Source organism: Aythya ferina (assembly GCF_964211825.1).
Source record: "Aythya ferina genome assembly, chromosome: 25".
NCBI lineage: Eukaryota > Metazoa > Chordata > Aves > Anseriformes > Anatidae > Aythya > Aythya ferina.
This window is the reverse complement of record NC_140323.1, coordinates 2,275,626-2,293,468: the sequence shown is the minus strand read 5'-3', so window position 1 is coordinate 2,293,468 and position 17,843 is coordinate 2,275,626. Positions and strand designations below refer to the sequence as shown.

General features: G+C 39.8%; 1 protein-coding gene across 1 annotated transcript; it reads left to right on the top strand.

The window, feature by feature from the left end:
* Positions 1 to 426: 426 nt before the first annotated feature.
* On the top strand, positions 427 to 15,590 carry RSBN1 (round spermatid basic protein 1). The gene is made up of 7 exons (XM_084497572.1): positions 427 to 901; positions 4,677 to 5,347; positions 9,924 to 10,061; positions 10,489 to 10,631; positions 11,499 to 11,666; positions 12,618 to 12,726; positions 14,174 to 15,590. The coding sequence occupies exons 1-7, from the start codon at positions 463 to 465 to the stop codon at positions 14,633 to 14,635; spliced, it is 2,130 nt and encodes a 709-aa protein (XP_084353698.1). The 5' UTR covers positions 427 to 462; the 3' UTR covers positions 14,636 to 15,590.
* The last annotated feature ends 2,253 nt before the right edge of the window (positions 15,591 to 17,843 follow it).

Here is a 17,843-nt window from a genome sequence, read left to right as displayed (position 1 = left end):
ACAACCCTGCACGGCATTAAATGCTCCCCTCCACATAGATCAAGCCCTGAATGCAAGATCAGACAAGTAAATAACGCCAACACGTCAAACTAATTTGAAAATACATTACTTTTTTTTTGTGCGTGTGTGTGATTTTTTTATTTTTATTTTTTTTGGTACTTTGTGGGTCTGAACTGTGCTGCAGTGAGAAGAACATACACACGCTCCCCGTGAGGCGCCGGGCGCCATTTCCGAACCACCCCTGAGGCGCAGCCCCGCCCCCCCCCCGCCGCGCACCTCCCATTAACGGCCATTGGCTGGGCGGCGGGCCGGCCGAGCCGCGACCCGCGCCTGCGCGGGAGGACGGACTACGCTTCCCGGCACAGCCGCCGCGAACTACAACTCCCAGGGTGCACCGCGCCGCGCCTGCGCGCTGCCCGCTGGCGCTCGGGCCATTTAAATGTGTGTGAGGGAGCCTGTGAAATGGCCGCGCAGGTCGCCGCGGTGCGCGCCGTGTCCCGGGCCGCCGAGGAGCCGCCCCCGCTCCCCTCAGGGGACCGGCCCGGCCGGCCGCGCGGCACCGGGAGGCGGCGGCGGGGCCCTCCCGGTGAAGCGGCGGCTGCGGGGGGCGGTAAGCGGGCCCGGCTGAGCCAGCAGCTGCTGGCGGGGCCCGGCCCGGCGGAGCCGCTGCCCCCGGCCGCCCTGCCCGGCCTGCCCGCCGCCGGCCTCTTCGCCTTCTCCCCGCTCGGCCTCCCGCCGCCGCCGCCGTCCGCAGCGCTGGAGGAGCGGCGCCACCACCACCACCGGCATCGCCCCGCCGCCGCTGTCGCCCCCGAGCCCGGCCGCCTGGCCGCGGGGCAGCCGCAGAAGGCGAGGCGGAGCAGCCCCGCGGATGGTGCGGCCGGGAGGCCCAGCAAGAGAGGTGAGCGGGGATGGGGAGGGGGCCGCTCGCAGCCCAGGGCCCGGCGGTGAGGGCCACGTCCCGGCTGGGCTGAGGGGGAGAGGCTCTGTCAGCGCTGCTCGCCGAGGGCTCGCTCCGTGCCTGTGTGTGCAGCCGGAGCTCCGGGAGCCTTCGTGTTTCCCCTGGTAGCGATGCAGGGGGAGCTGAGAAGCAGGTGCTGTGTGAGGATCGGGAGCGCTCCCAGCCTGCTGTCATGCTGCTGCTGGGCAGAGCTGCCCTCGGTGCAGCTTCAAAACACAAGTGCTCAGATAGTAAAGCTTCCCTCTTATTGTACCTACGTTAATGTAGACTAGAAACGAGAAGCTGCTGGTTTTATTTTTATTAAATAAATGCTTCAGTTTTTCAGACAGGAACCTGGATTTAAGGTCTCTCTCTCTCAGTACAGTGCAGGATAAGTGTTTCACAGAAAGCCTCTTAGTATGAGCGCACAACGCGATCAGAAGCAACTGCAATAAAGTTAATATGTTATGAATTATGCTCCAGGAGTATGCATGAAAGTTTTGTGCCAAAGAAACCTAAAACGTACGTGCTTACAAAGGTTAGGTCTGTAGCATAAACTTGCTAGTGCTGTCTGAAGAATGGGCAAAGCTGTTGTGGAGATGGAGATAAAAGCTGCTTGGTTGATAAAGACGAAGTGATCATGCAGAAGCGCACTTCTCGCTGTTGTTCAGTGCTGCTAAACCACTGTCTTTGAATAATAGCTCTCAAAGCTATTAGAATGTAATCTTCAAATTTTAGCTTGATGAGTGTTGATAAAAGCTGAAGGAGTACAAGGAGTATGCCGTCTTAGCCTGGGAATGCTTCTGTGTGCCGGTTCTAGGCCAATAACCAAATAAGACCTTCTTTAATGAAGGCTTAAACAGTAATTAAAATTACCATCTGAATTCCAGATTTGCAAAGGAAAGCTGTTTGCTAACAAAGTCTGAAGCTTTTCATTATATGTCCTAGACTGCATATAGAGTGGGTTTTGGGAGGGAGCTATTTTTCTCCTTTCACTACTTCTATTTCAATGTATAATCTAATCAAGCTGCCTGTTTCTTGCTTATATTCTTATCTTTGGCCACAGGTGATAATAAACATCTCCGGTGTTTTTTTTGTTGCTAATAGTGATAGTGACTAGGGCGTTCAGTTGTGTGATAACTTCAGAGGAGCTGTTATTGGCAGTGCTGTTATTCTACCTTGCTGTGGGAACCCGTAGTCTGCTGATGAGATTTTTTTTGGTATATGAAATGCTGGAGTCTTTCCACTTCTTTAAAGTAAAAATTGTATTTCTATCAAGACTGTCAGGCATTCCCCAAATGTCACTGTCAAGCTTCCTCGATGCAGTGGTTACTCTGACTAATCCTGGGACCCTGTTGTGTTCAGAGGATGCGGCAGTGGAAGGGGGTCTGGGTGGCTTTTATCCTGAAAATGGACTAGTGTTTGATGGATGCCCCAAAATTCAGGGTGCTAAGTGTAGGTCTGTTATTAGGGAGTATCTTCAAACAGGAAGATATTCTTAATTAGAACTTGAGCTTATCTGACTTCTAAAAAAATATATCTACAATTCATATAATTAGAAATCCTTCAAATAAAACACCTTTAATATCTAAAAATTAACTGAGAAACACCTGCAAGGAAGTGTTCCCAGCAGCCCTGTGGACACTTGAAACTCTTCTGTAGTTTCAGCTTGGACTTGGACTCTCTGGACACAGCAGGTCTAAGATCACCTGTGTGGTTAGTCTGCTTGTTGCAGCTAGCGAAGCAGTATCTGTACGTCGTAGCTCACTGACTGAGTAAGCTTGTGCAAGCTTCACTTCTGAGACTTCCAGGGAAGCTGGTTCAAAGAACTGTACCAGCTGTTTTGGTGTCTCAGCTGAAACTGTCTTCTCAAGGTTTCCATGGTTGTAATGAAAAATAAGGACACTTGCTGTCTGTAAGAGCTCAGGCATAGCAGCAGTACTGTGGAAAACTTGTATTTCAGGTCCTAGGACAGTTGTACGAAGCTAGCATTAAGCAATCAACTATTTCTTTGCTTCGTGAGTAATTCTGTTCGTTACAGCAGGCTGTTGTGAAGGTCAGCCATCTCAAGTAAAGAGTGCTGAGACCAAATTATTAATGACACAGTTAAACACCGTGGTTAAACTAAATAACTTGAAGCTATGTGTGTTTATTACAGCTTTTCCTCATAGATCAGTGCAATACAATTTTTTCTTTAACTACAAGTTAGAGCAAGAGAATAAAGATGGAATAGAAATTGTATCGCTTTGTGGGCAAAAAAGGAAACTGTTAGCACAAGATTTTGTGCCATGGGAAACTGGTGAAAGCTTAGCTGTTGTGTGTTCTAGTCAGCTATTAACGTCAACAGCTGGCTGTTCTGATCCCCGTAATGGTCCCAGCAGTGTGGCACTTAGGTATGTGCATCATTGGCATTAAACCAGTTCTTTGATTTGAGCAGATTAAAACTCTGACAATTGAGCTTTTTAGCAGCTGAGCATCAGATTGCATCTCTGTCACTTGCTACATTGTGTGAATTATTTCTTAACACTAAAAGATAAGCAATTAAGCTGCTACATGTTGCTTGACAGAACTGATTCTTAGTACTTGTTGCCTAACCTTTCAGTATTTTAACTTGGAAAAACTGAACCCTAAAAAAAAGTGTAGGGTTTTTAGCTCTGAATTAACTATATAGTCAACTGTAAAACAGGCTAGGACAAGGTGGCTGAAAACATGGATGTGATATTTTGATACTTGTGTTCTGATAAAGGCCAGTATGCGGTCCCTCAGGAGGCCTTTCAGCAAGCTGTTAACTGAGGACTGAATGCCTTGGGATAGTTTTTGAAGAACTGCGAAGTCTGGTGCCAGTTGAGTAGAGCAGACTTAAAAACACATCTAATTGCTAGTATGTCTAATAGGCTTCTGCAGTCCGAATGACCTCTTTTTGCCATGTACTTTGCTTTCTGCCATGCCTTGTGCAGCCTGGTAACTGTCAGACTAAGCGGGCTGTGAGAGTAGTGCTACCAGTTAAAATCCTTTTTTGGACATTGTCAGACAAAAGATTATGTATTAATACACAGCACAATTTTCTGGTGAAACCAGATACCAGCTGTGTTACAAATAGCTTTATATTTTACTTTATCAGAAGTGTCAGCTGGATTTGAAACTTAATTTTGTTTAGCAATATCCTCAGTGTCTTGGAAATATCAGTTCTAGACTTCAGTAAGAAAGATCAGTAGTCAAAGATTTTTTTTTGCCAGAAAGTGAACTGCTCTAAGTTTCTTTTTCTTCTAAATGTTAATAACGCTTGCACATCTTTGGCAGCATTCTCCTTTGCTTCTATATTTTGGATCCAAAATCAGGGAGGTATTCTGGAAGGAAAGTCTGAATGTTATGCATAGTTGTTTATCCTCTTCCCATTCACTGCCTTAAATGTCAGAAGTTAATGATGCATCTTAATTTAGATGCTCTGAAATAAGCATTCCTTTTAAAGGTATTCTAATGAAGTTGTTACGAATCAAAATATTTCTAAAATACTAAACTTGAATTTGGGTGTTCTTCTTAATTCAAAGCTTCCTTGCATAACAGAGGTGTACGGCATGTTTTTATTCTATAATTGTCTCGTAAGCCAAAAGACAAGGTGTTACCATTGGTCAGTCTTTGTGGGAATAGATAGCCTTAGGAAGTGAGGTCTTCATTCATTTTGTGTGAATATGCTAGAATTGCAGAACTCTAATCTCCTCTCTGTTATTGCTGCCAGAAACTCAAGACGAAAATGGCAAAACCCAGCGAGCTGACAGTCTTATAATGAAGAAGATAAAGAAAAAAAAGAAAAAGAAACACCGGGAAGATATGAGAGGAAAACGCCTGAAGATGTACAACAAAGAAGTGCAGACGGTGTGTGCTGGACTTACTCGCATTGACAAAGAGACTTTGTCTCAAGGACATTGTGATAACTTAGAAATAAACAAGGAATCCTTCAGGTATCTTAAGGATGAGCAGCTCTGCAGACTGAATTTGGGTATGCAGGAGTACCGAGTGCCCCAGGGAGTACAAACACCATTTGTGACGCACCAGGAGCATTCTGTTCGCAGCAGCTTCTTGAAAACTGGCACTAAATTTAGTAACTTCATTCATGAAGAACATCAGTCTAATGGTGGCGCTCTGGTCCTTCATGCTTACATGGATGAACTCTCATTTTTGTCTCCAGTGGAGATGGAGAGATTTGCAGAAGAGTTCCTTGCTTTGTCATTCAGTGAAAACGATAAAAATGCAGCTTACTATGCTTTAGCAATAGTACATGGAGCAGCTGCTTATTTACCAGACTTCCTGGATTACTTTGCTTTTAACTTTCCTAACACTCCAGTGAAAATGGAAATTTTGGGCAAGAAGGACATTGAAACAACAACAATTTCAAATTTTCACTCTCAGGTAAGAACAGCTTAAAGGCATGCAAGTTGTGTAACATCTGGATTTGAGTAATTTCATTAATACAGAGTGGGGATGGCCTAAAATAGGTGAGGCACAATTTTTCCCTAAGCAGGTAAAGATTATGTTGGGACTTCTACTGTGATTGTTTCTGCTGAAAGTTCTCTTGTGTGCGCAGTGAATCACATTTCAGACACCACTAACCCTGACCTGTAGACAGATCTCTACTGGTCTTCCAAGGTACTGGTTTATTTTCTGAGCTGGGAAGAACCCATGCTGTTTGAACAATAGGCAAGTCTGTATTAACAGTTGGTTAGATTGCAAAGCAAAACCAAAAAAGATCAACTGAAGGAAAAAGCAGTTGTAGTATTTGCCTTTCAGTGCCTTTCAGGTTCAGTATGTCATGCATGGTAGATGAGTTTTTTTAACATCAGCAGCTGATGCAGGGTGTTACTTGGTAGTTGCTTTCCAACTTCAGAGAGATGAGTGGAATGGCTTCTAATTTTCATTGAAAAAGACTTTCACTTTACTGTGAACATCAAGGTAGTGTATAGGCTTAAACTACTTTAAATTCTGTAGAAGTAAAACCTTTTCATCGTTGGTTTTGGGAAGAGAAACTAAGCTCTGAAAGCTAGTCCTAAGAGTCAAGTTCTCTCATGCAACTTAAATGGATGTAACAATACTAACAGCTAGCTTTAAGAGGTTTTCATCCTGGAGTCTTACACTGGACTCCTGTCATCAAGCTTGGGAAAGTCTTGAATATGCAGCAATGTTACACTTTAGGTAAGTTTGTAGCAGATGGAATTATTTTTTTTCTCCCTCAGTCTAGATTGAAAACAGATTCAAACTGATGTTTCTTTCTAAGCCTTTAGATGAAGTTAAGGTCTCAAATACTGGTCCTTTGGTTGGAAGGAAAAATCTGGAATGCCACAGTCCACTGCACTTCAGCACTGCTGGAACAGACGTCCTTTAGCAACAGACTTTGACACTGTAATGCTTGTGGTGGGCTGTCTGGATCTCTCTGAAGATTACCAAATAGTTGTAAGCTAGATTTGCATTGGAAAAGCAGTTACTGCCTTACAGAGTTACTGTATGGTGACTTGCATTGTCTTTTAATAGTGTCCAGCATTTAGCATAGTAAACATTAAATTAGTAATTGCACTACTTAGCTTATGAGCTTCTTTGACAATTGATAGCTCTGCAGCACTTACTTTAGAACAGCTTCTACTTTGTGGACTAAGTAATTCCTTGCTCTGACAGCTGCATCAGAGTGCATATTGCTCCAAGATCAGCTCAATGTATGAGCATACAGACAGCTGCTATCAGCAGAGCACTTCTACATGATGCACATTTCTGCATGTGCTATACAGATGTGAGGCTTGTCTATAAGCTAGGTTTCAAAGCCTTCTGTATTAGTTACTTACACCATGTTCTCTGACATGATTACATTCTAATTTACTTTGAGTGTATGTGATGGTCCCCTAAAATAGCTAAATGGTGCCAACTGGATATTTAACAATAATACTCTTTCCTGGTGGATGTCTTGGTCTTGTGAACATGAATAGCTTGTACTATAAATATATGTGAGGAATGTATGGTAATGAATAAGAGGCTTCCCAGGGTTACAGTGTATGCTGGTATTTCAATTCTATTTTAAGTACTCTAAACTTGAGTCATGACACTAGGTTCAGTTAGGTTGAAATGCCTCTCGAAACCCAGCTTTGGCATGTCTGGTTAATCTTCTCCAGTTGAAGTATGTTAGTGTGGTTCACACACTGAACAAGCACATATGGAAATAGCTGTCACACTTCTAAGACAACTGAAACACGAGTCTTCAGAGTATAGGCAATGCTATAATAGTTTAAAGATGCACTTAAATACATGATGGCTTCAACTATGGCAGATGCGTTCTGCTAAAGCTCGAGTCCTGCAAGCTAGCTTATCTTTAGAGGTGGCTAAAATGCTCTGCTTCAGAGAACAGCGAGGATAACTCAGGCTTACGGCTATTCCTTGGCAGCACTAAGGAATGACCAATTTGTTTAATTTACTCTTCTGGACCTTCTTGTATGAGAAAACATGCAAAACAATTATGTTATAGAACATCATGCCTTTGCAGATTAAGCGTGTCACAGGAAGTTTGTACGCTCTAACGCTGATTTTATTGTCAGTTGAGGATGCTCAAGTAAATCACCTCAATTTTAAGGTGAACCTTTTGTATATGTGAACTCATATGCTGTACTGAACCATGCTGTGTTGTGTCAAGAAATCAAATTCACTGGAAGCTAACTTGACTGCTGGCTTGTACAACGTTCAACTCACTTTGTACCCGTTCAGACAAAATGAGTATCAATAGGAGGTGTCTTCTATTCGAAGTAAGGTCTTGAATCTGGAAGACTTCACGAAATCTAATGGTTAGTTCATTTGCAAGGTGAATTTCTCTGTTCTCAGGGCAGTGAGAATAATGCAAACTGAATAATTAAAAGCAAATCACTCCAATGTGAATTTATATTATATCATTTTTGATTTCTGTATATTAAAATATTTAACACTGAATGTGCTGTGTTTTTGCTTGTATTGGCTCTGGCTTATTCTAATACTGAAATGCCTGTTCTTTCAGACAGCGATGAACACGTTTCTTAGTATGCAAGGTCCTAGCGTAGTCCATATTGTTAAGACCACAAATACTAATACCACTGAATTGTGTTAGTGCAGCTCTGAAGGAATTGAGGGGAGAAAAGCTACATATTAGGGAATTTTTTGACAATATTAAACTGCTGAAATCTAATGCTGATGACTACTGAGGTGCTTGAGATGAATACCCCAGCCTGCTGGGACTGCAATGAGTTGGCAGGTAGCTTTTAATAACTTAAAGCAATATAAACACTTGAGAATTAAAAAACAGCATGTGTTTACACTGAAACTAAACAGAAATCTGGGATTTCCTAAAAGTATTTTTAGTGTCTTCTTTCTAACTCTCATTCTCTATTTTTGAATCTCATTCCAGTAAATTAAAAGTACTGTCAAAGCTCCTAGTTTTCTCTTCCTTTTGGAAACACTACTCTTTTAAAGGAAAATCTTGCATGTGGTGTTTACCAATTTTGACTTTCATGACAAACACCTGTGAAGTACTAGTGAACCTCAAGTCATTACAGTAGACCATAACTCAGCTGGAAATAGTCTTTCTCATTTACTTCAATAGCACCAGGCAGTTAAATTTAACTGGTTTAAGGACCAGAGTGTGGATGTAAAGCCATGTATCTGCAGGGAGAGGTGATGTGGTATAGCGGGGAGCTTTGGGCTGAGGAATAAAGCTGTACATGAAATCATCTTTGGCTCCTTCTTAGCTTTTCATTGAAGTACCAATGTGTCTGATCACTACAGAACTGTCAACTGGCTATACACAAAGCTAAACAAAGACCCTGGAAAAAGGAGTGAACTGAACTCCTATAATTATTCCCAGTATCTGTGATTGCTGCTACAGGATAAAATTGCAGCAGTAGCTCTAAGTCTTTATTAATCTATCCTAATTTATTTTTAATGACTTCATGGAGTAGTTTAACTACACTTGTTTTATTGTCTGAAAAACTAAGCGCAGTGCTTTAGAACTAATTACTTCATACACATCTCTGTGCTGGGCTGTAGCTTTTCACCACTGGAACCATATGATGAATATAGGGAGGCTTCTGAAGGGTGATGGAACGTTGGACTTCAGATGAATTTGAGAATACAGACTTATTGCAGAATTGGTGATCTTTTAAGACTGAATAGCTGCAGCATCTACGTACAATGTACTCTGTGGCAATGTGGCACATTACAGCTGCAGTCCATACAAAAAGGCTAGAGAATGATGGAGTCTTGCTGCTGGTTCTCCCCTGGGAATGGGAAATTGGCAAGAAAAGTATCCAGATGATCTGAGAAAGTGGGACACTGCTGCATGGGATGTCAAAAAACAGGTTAAGGTGTTTCTGGTCACAGGTTGTTACAAATGGTAATCTTAAGATTGTTGTAGATAAACACCAAAATGTACACCTGACCACTGACTTCTGGTTAGACCTCTCAGGTCCCGAAGTTCATTGCTATCGCAACATTGTCAGAACCACTACCTGCAGGGGACACAGATTTTTCACTGGTCAGAGGGGAAGACGTTCAGGACACGACTGAAATGAAGAATGTACATATTTCAGTAGTATACAGTTTGAAATGAAGAAGCAATACTCAGCTGTGCTGATAAATAGTCTTTCACCAGCAAACAGAAACTGAGTTGCAAAGAAACTTCACGTGGCAATTTTCTCAAATCAGCATGAAAGCGTTGAGTTGTTCCTGAATTAGTCAGATACTAACTTCCTATTATTCAACCTATAGAATCATGTGCTATCAGTCATTTAAACAGGAGTTATTTTCTCCTGGGGTACCCTACAGATAAGGACGTTCCAAACAGTCTCTTTGCATATTCCTAGAGCCATCTCTAATGAAATAGTTGTAGGTTTGTATGAACACTGGGCTATGGCCTAGCGCATTATATTAAAAATGAATCTCTTGAAACTTAAGTGGTGGTGTTTTTTCCTTTCTGGCTACTCAGGTCAATCGAACATACTGCTGTGGAACCTACAGAGCAGGACCAATGCGGCAGATCAGTCTTGTTGGAGCTGTTGATGAAGAAGTTGGGGACTACTTCCCAGAATTTCTAGATATGTTAGAAGAATCTCCATTTCTGAGAGTAAGCAGTAACTTGTGGTGCTTTCTTTAAAGACCTACAGATATTTAAATGATTATGAAGTTTCATATATTTTAAAGTAATTAGAAACCTTACAAATATTTTCTCCATTGATGTGTTTATCATTGGAACTACCGAAGATTGAGGTACGTTCTTTCCTGTGCCCAAATGAAAGTTGAACTGACTTGCTACAGTTTTGGAAATAATTCAAAAATTAAGTGGAGTTTATTGTCATATATATACACACACTACCTAATCATTTATCTACTTCCCTAAAACCTAAGTTAGGTAAAGGGAGCTTGCAATATATTTTACCTCTCAGAATGTCAGTTTTTATACTATTTCTCTGACAGTAGGTTCAAACTAGTTTTACTAAAGACACTGTTTAATATATCCATCTCATCCAGTGCTTTGTGCTCTGTTTTCTTAGATGACTTTGCCCTGGGGTACTCTTTCTAGTCTCAGACTTCAGTGCAGGTCACAAAGTGATGATGGTCCCATAATGTGGGTGAGACCAGGAGAGCAGATGATCCCAACAGCTGATATGCCAAAATCACCATTCAAGCGACGCCGGTAATGCTTTTTTCTGTATTAAAGGAAAAACAGTGCAGTTACGTATGCTTTAGATTTGAGAACAAAACTGCTATTTTATATATTATTAGTTCTTTCAGAAGGCTGATTCACAGGCTGAAGCTTTACATTTTCATTTTTCTTTAAAAATTGGCCTAGTGAATTAAGCCAAATGTGTTATTTATGATGGTTATTTTATTTCATCACTTTTTATTTTAATATGTCTTTGATCAATGCTTCATTAATACTGGCACCTGTTTTGATTGTCCTTCAGGAGATATGCTTATTCAGCTAACTTCCGTGGAAAGAACTAATTGTGTGGGTGAAATGCTCTTAAACATATCAGATCCTTTATACCATTAGAGTTGGATTTTAATGTTAGTGCTAAAACAGTTGTGATACTGTCTTCCTTCTCAGGAAATAATATGGTGCACATATATAAACTTGCTATCTTTCTCAGAAAGAGTGTGCTGTAGAAATTTTAGGAGTTTAAGAATTGGAAGCGTATTTTAATCATAATTTCCAGCAGAATTTCTGGAGGTACTTCTAAATAATTAAATAATTTAGTATCTGTTAAAATAGCTCTATTTTACTTGCCATTAAGTTTCTGGAAGAATGTTTTTACCACAGGTGGAAAAAAAATATATATTTTTTTAGCAATTGCATTTGTTATTTTATGAAGTTTGATCTCATAACCTGAATTGTACTTAGTTGTATTTGATTCAATCTTTTATTGTCCAATACCTAGATAAAGTCAGTCTTTGATTTTGAAGCCTGCTGTATACAATACTTTAGGAGTATTTTAATACAAGCATTTATTTTCTGAGTAGTCTGCCATATTTTTTAGTATGCCTTTTAATCATGTTATAGGTCAATGAATGAAATAAAGAATCTCCAGTACCTACCTCGGACCAGTGAGCCCCGTGAGGTTCTGTTTGAAGACCGAACGAGGGCTCACGCTGATCATGTGGGTCAAGGATTTGACTGGCAGAGTACGGCTGCTGTAGGTGTTCTGAAGGCTGTGCAGTTTGGGGAATGGTAAGTACCACCAAAATGGGACTATTACCATGGGTGGGGGCAAGTCTAAATATTTTTCTCTCTTAAGAAAACTTGTTGGAAAACAAGCCTCATTAAAGAAATTGTCTAAAGCCTGTACTGAAATAAATGCAGTCTAGAGGTGAGAAATATAGGCTATGTATCTATTATTTTCTCTCTTGTTGAGGCAGTACAAAAGTTGTAACAGCAGTCTGCAGAAAATTTTAGTGACATACAAAAAAAAGCCTCAAGATACCACGCCCGGACCATCATCTGTGATTGTTCATTTCCTGAGCAGGTATATTAATGCAACTCTTGTAAACAGTAATCGAAGATCAGTGATGTAATTAACTTCATAGCTACAATGCTTTTTCATTTTGTGTACTTAAGGCATTGCTGTTGATCTTGCGTAGAAACTACAGACTCTCATGGTTATTTTGGACAATTACAGTAGAATTTTGGTAGCATCATTAGCAATATTATTAGATTTTCATATGAATAAAAGCTGCCAGAACTTCCTTTACCGATTCACAGCCATTAGACAAAAAACAGCTGACTAATATTGTCCTTATTACAGTTTCAAAGTGCTGCATTGTTACATTTCTTTAATCAGGATTATTCTGTATAATTGTACAATGGAAGAATTGAGGTAAGTTTTGGCTTCTAGAATTTACAGGATACTTCGGTATAGCAGCAATTTGAACCTCCTTGTCTGACATGTCAATATAGTATTTGTCCACAAAAATCATCACTTCTGTTGTGCATGCATCAGTAAAGTAAAATGAAAAAAAAAAAGAAAAACCTACAAATAATACCTACTTTCCTAAATAACATGCATATTTACTGAGGAGTGATTAGACTTCGTGTCCAGAAGAAAACTGAAGCAGCTCGTTCAACGAAGCAATTATCTATAAGTCAAGTTGTTTAAAAATTCCTGTAATTATCTCTTTCTAGGAGTGACCAGCCTCGTATAACCAAAGATGTGGTTTGTTTCCATGCTGAAGATTTCACTGATGTTGTGCAGAGACTTCAGTTGGACCTGCATGAACCACCAGTGTCACAGGTATTTAATCTTTCCTACTGACAGCTCATTCTTAGTATTTTGGAGATAGCTTCTGATAGCTTTCAGATTTGCTCTATAGCCAGCCCTTCTGCATCCCCAGTGGCTCTCAGTTCTTGCCTCCCTTAAGCAATTTTCCTTGTTTCCTTTCCACCAAGCTGGGATCTGTGCTGTGAATCACTTTGTATTCTTCTGCCAGTCTCACCTCAGTGTCTTAGTTTTACAGTTATGATGACTGAAATAACCTGAGACCAGCAACCCTCACAGAGCAAAATCTACTGATCTGGAATAAATGCATTACAAAAAGTATACTGTAGAGAAAAAATATACCACTGATATGTCTCCAGTATAAAAGTAACTTTTTTTTTTGCATAAAAGATTCTGGCAGGTATTTACTTGTAGTTGAGTCCAATGGGAATTACTTTTCCAGTTTTTATCTCAGATACCCAGGTTTTAACTATACACTTTGGAATTATTGATGGGTGTCTCAGGTGACTTTTCCACAAGGTCTTTCTTTTTTTTTTAACTTGTCCTAGGGGTTGCAATGATTGCTGCAGGCACCTTGCCATTGGGACTGGAATGCCAGCTTTTATACTGTGTCAATGCCTTTAAACATTCATCTCGCATCTTGACATCTCACATCTCGACATAATGCTTGTGGAATGTTTCATACTTTTAAGTAATTTTTCAACAATGTGTGAATTTTCAATTGCTTAGTAATAATTTTGAAGATAAGAAATGGCAGGTATCTTTCACAGAATCACAGATTTACTGAGGTTGGAAGTGACATATTAAGATCAAGTCCAGCCCCTCTGCGCAAGCAGGTTCAGCTAGGGCAGGCTGCCCAGGACTGTGTGTAGTCAGGTTGGGTTGTTATCTCCCAGCACTATTTCTGGGTGGAGGTATTGCTGACTTAATGTTAATCATTTTCCTTCTTTCTCCTTTGGGTTTGTTTATGTTTGTTCTACCTCCTGTTGGTAATAAGAGGTCTATGCAGTATCTAAGTACTGAAGCCTGCTGGGTAGGTAGCTCCCTGTACTAGCTAGTAGTAACAAACAGTGTCTAGAAAGTATATGCTATAGGAACAATTTTAAATTGATTAAAAATCATGTATGCCTCTTTCTGTCTTTTTAATACCCTGATGTTGCCTTAGGATATGAAGGCATCTAAACTCAGTTCTGGCAGCCAAAACAATGCAGCCTTATGTCAAATCTACTGTTTTCAGCTATGACTGTAGAGTGTTTTCAGCTGTTCATCATCCTCTCAAAGATGTACACATTAGATAAATGAGAGTTGGATTTTTTTTAATGTAATTTTAAAAAATGAACTCTTACCTGTTTGAATAGCTGCATTCTGATCAAGGTACAAAGTGTGTTGAAAATAGGTGGATACTGAATTGTTTACCCTGAACAGAGTATACCACTAACTTTACCATCTTTCCTTCTCCCAGTGTGTTCAATGGGTGGATGAAGCCAAACTAAACCAAATGAGACGGGAAGGCATTCGCTATGCTAGAATTCAGTTGTGTGACAATGACATCTACTTCATCCCTAGAAATGTCATTCATCAGTTCAAAACAGTGTCAGCAGTCTGCAGCTTAGCTTGGCACATAAGACTTAAACAATATCACCCTGTGGGGGAGACTTCTCAAAGTACAGAAAGCGATTCAAACTTGAACAGTAGCGTTCCTGGAAAGACAGAGTCAGAAGGTGAATCACAATGTGTGAGTGTAAAAATAGAGGCTGAAGAACCAGGTACAGAAATGCAGCTTACAACAGGGGTGCTTTCTTCCTCTGTTTCTTCAATATCAGGACTTGTGCAACCACATCAGGTGGCCCAGCCCCTTCCAGCTTTTAAAGTAGAGTCTAATCAGCAACACAATCCACAGGGTCATGCAGGCTCTTCTGTGTGATATGTATATAATCAAACATTTTTTAACAACTTTTTAAAATTTTGATGTGAAGTTATAGTTTTATAACTGGCTTATGTTTTATTGGAGAAATCTTGCCTATAATTCTATAGAGAAAGGTGACATTCCAAAATGTCAAGCATATCTTTTTTACACAGATTATGCAAAATTCAAGTTGTATTTTAACCCCTTAGTACAACCTGTAACAGTGGTCTACCACTTCTTTCTGTTTCAGTAAAGAGATATTGAATATCTCCTCAAAATCAGAATGAAATTCCTCCAGGAACATAAAATGATTGAACTGTATTGGTCAGTGTTATTTCCCTGTTTTTACTTTATTCTTCACCAGAAAGTGATGTTTTTGTAGAAGGCTTACAAAGAACTTTCCCATCTCATTTTAATTGCTTAAAAAAAGAGAAAGCACAGCACTTTTGTTGATGTTTTGTGAAATTTTTGGTATGTCTGTTGTTGACATGTTGGTTTATATACAAGTTGGTTTATATACAAGCTCTAGAAATTGATCTGTATTTCTTACAGTTCCTACAAAGGTGATCTGTAAAATTAACTGAAGAAAGTGTCTGATCCTGTTGAAATGCAATGACTTACTGACCTAACACTTTTCATAGCACTGCTTATTAGTATTTGGTGTGAGGGTTTTGCTTCCAAAGTACATCTTCCCGGAACATGATTAATACTAGTGTCAAAATCAGAGAATCTATTGGTAGTCTTATGGAGGAAACTGCTATCTTTGAGCACTTTAAGGCTTTAAAATGCTAACCAACTTGGCAGCTTGTTTTGATCAGGTCGTAATATATGTCCAATGGAACCACACTTTCCCTTGTACTGATGCACTTAATATAATAGCGTTGAGTTGGTAACTGACTTACACAACAAGAATGTCCTTATTCTAGGAAGTTCTGTATTACTGTTTCACAATAAAAAGTATTATGGCATTGGACTGCTGTTTCCATGTGTAGCTTTTGGGTGCCCAGGTACTGTGGAAAAATCAGTGGCACGTGCTAAATACGTAGAGTGTCAGCTATCAACAGTTCTTGAACAATCTTTCAATATTTCTAAATGTTAATGTGTAATCTGTATTTGACTTTCACTTACCCCATTTATTATTGCCCTTTCCAGTCATCAAAAGGAAGAGTCCTGTCCCTCTCACCCTCTCCCTTCCCCCTACCCACATTTAGAGTACAAGTTGGGTTTTGGTGCAAGTTAAGCTGTGTCCAGATAACTTTGTTCTGATCCTCAGTGGGGTAGGAAAGATTTGAAACACTATGTTAGACTAGACAAAAGCAGAGATGCTGTGTTAGTTCTGGATGCATCTTTTTAATATCAATTATTACTCTTCTCTTTATAAGGGTCTCTAAAATATGTTACTCTACGATAAATCTTACTTTGTGCAATATTGTTTGTGTAGGCTTTTATATACATATTAGCACCTCAATGTAGAGGTCACTATTTTAAACTGATAGAAAAATAATCATCAGAAGATACTGCAGTGATTAGTTAGAACCTGTATTACTCCTTATGTGTATGTATGTATTGTCTTCGGTACAAAAATGAGGACTAGGAAATATTTCAATTTAAAACTAACTTACAGATTGAAGTGGTAGTGACTTGTTTAGTAATCTGTGTAAATAAGGTGTTAGAATGGAAAGCTTTTATGATAAAATGTGATTCATGCAGGGGTGTAATTTAATCTTAGCAGAAATTCTAGATGATCCAGACTGGTTCATAAATGAGCAGTCTGTTTTCTGGTGGGTTTTTTCCACTTTTTATGTTGAGAGGAATTTCATAGCTTTAAGGGTTGTGCAAAGTAAAATTCCTCACAGGCAATAGTGGTTTCAGTTCATCCTTCACATTTGAAGATTGTATTACCCAAGGGTGTTCTTTCCTTTAAGAAGTCTGCTAGTCTTCCAAGTGCCCGTTTTCCTTCTCACATGTGCTATTCTTCGGTTGTGTCAGTAGAGGTACATAATAAGGTGGGTGTTCTTTGTCAGCCAGCACTGTACAATCACTCAGGAATGGACAAATCTGCAGCTACTTCAGTGATTCCACAAACATCTTAAATGGCACAATAAACTACTTAAGAGCCCCTATACAGCAAATTGTCTACTTTATATTAAAAGCTGAAATAGAATGAAGGGGGAATCAATTTGGAAGCCCTGTGTAAATTCTAATAACATTTCTTAAATGGATAAAGGAAGGAGACCAGAGTGGCTCACGTTGCTTGTGGATCTCTAGGTTTAGTGAAATCTGTGCCTATAGCCTGACATACCACAGAAACGCTCTGGCATCTCTTTGGATGGAGGGAAGTGATCTGTAGTACCATGCGCTATTTACATTCAGTTCAATTACTAACGTGATATCTATCTAATATCAAATTTAAATATAGAAATGTACCTTCAAATGGCTTGAATGTTGCTGATACTGTTCTAGCATGCTTGGAAGACTGAGGAAGAGCGGAGCAAACTGTATACAATCTTTATAAAAAACTGTTTCCAAAGTAAATTCTCAACTTTGTTATGCTTTAACCAAAATGACGTACTGCTTTCAAACTCCACCTCAGATCTGGATGTGTAGTATGGGAGAGATTGCTTATGAAGCTGGTCGCCAAACTTTCTAGCCATTACTTTAGAACCACTTCAATTCCACTGAAATCAATAGAGCATAGTTAGAACAATGCTTTGATGTGAAAGATGCAAACATTTTCCACAATAATGTGTGGAATGTTGATTTTTTTTAAGCTATGGCTACTCAGAAATGAAGTAATGCATTGAAACCATTTAGTGTACAAGCAAAACAAATCTCTGGTTAAGTCAAAGTAATTATTTCTGAATATATCTCACACTAAATAGCTGCTTGAATTTCTCCAAGATTTCATAAAAAAGCTTATATGTAGAGATAATCAAACTGGTATATTTCATGAGTTGTTTTAATAGATCTCAGGAGTGCCACCAGGAGAGATGCAGAACAGTTCATAAATACCAGTGCTGCTCAGTTACTATAAACTATGAATTCTCCGTTTATGTGGCTCCTGTGATGTTTGTGCCTAATTTCTTTTTAGCTTACGTCATCAGCAACTATCTAGAAAAACACTTGTGCTTTGTACTGTGGGCAACTACTCCTTGACCAAGTATTCTGTCTAAGCCTACAGGCTTAGGGTTCTATTTTCAATACAGTGCTGTTGATAAAAACAACT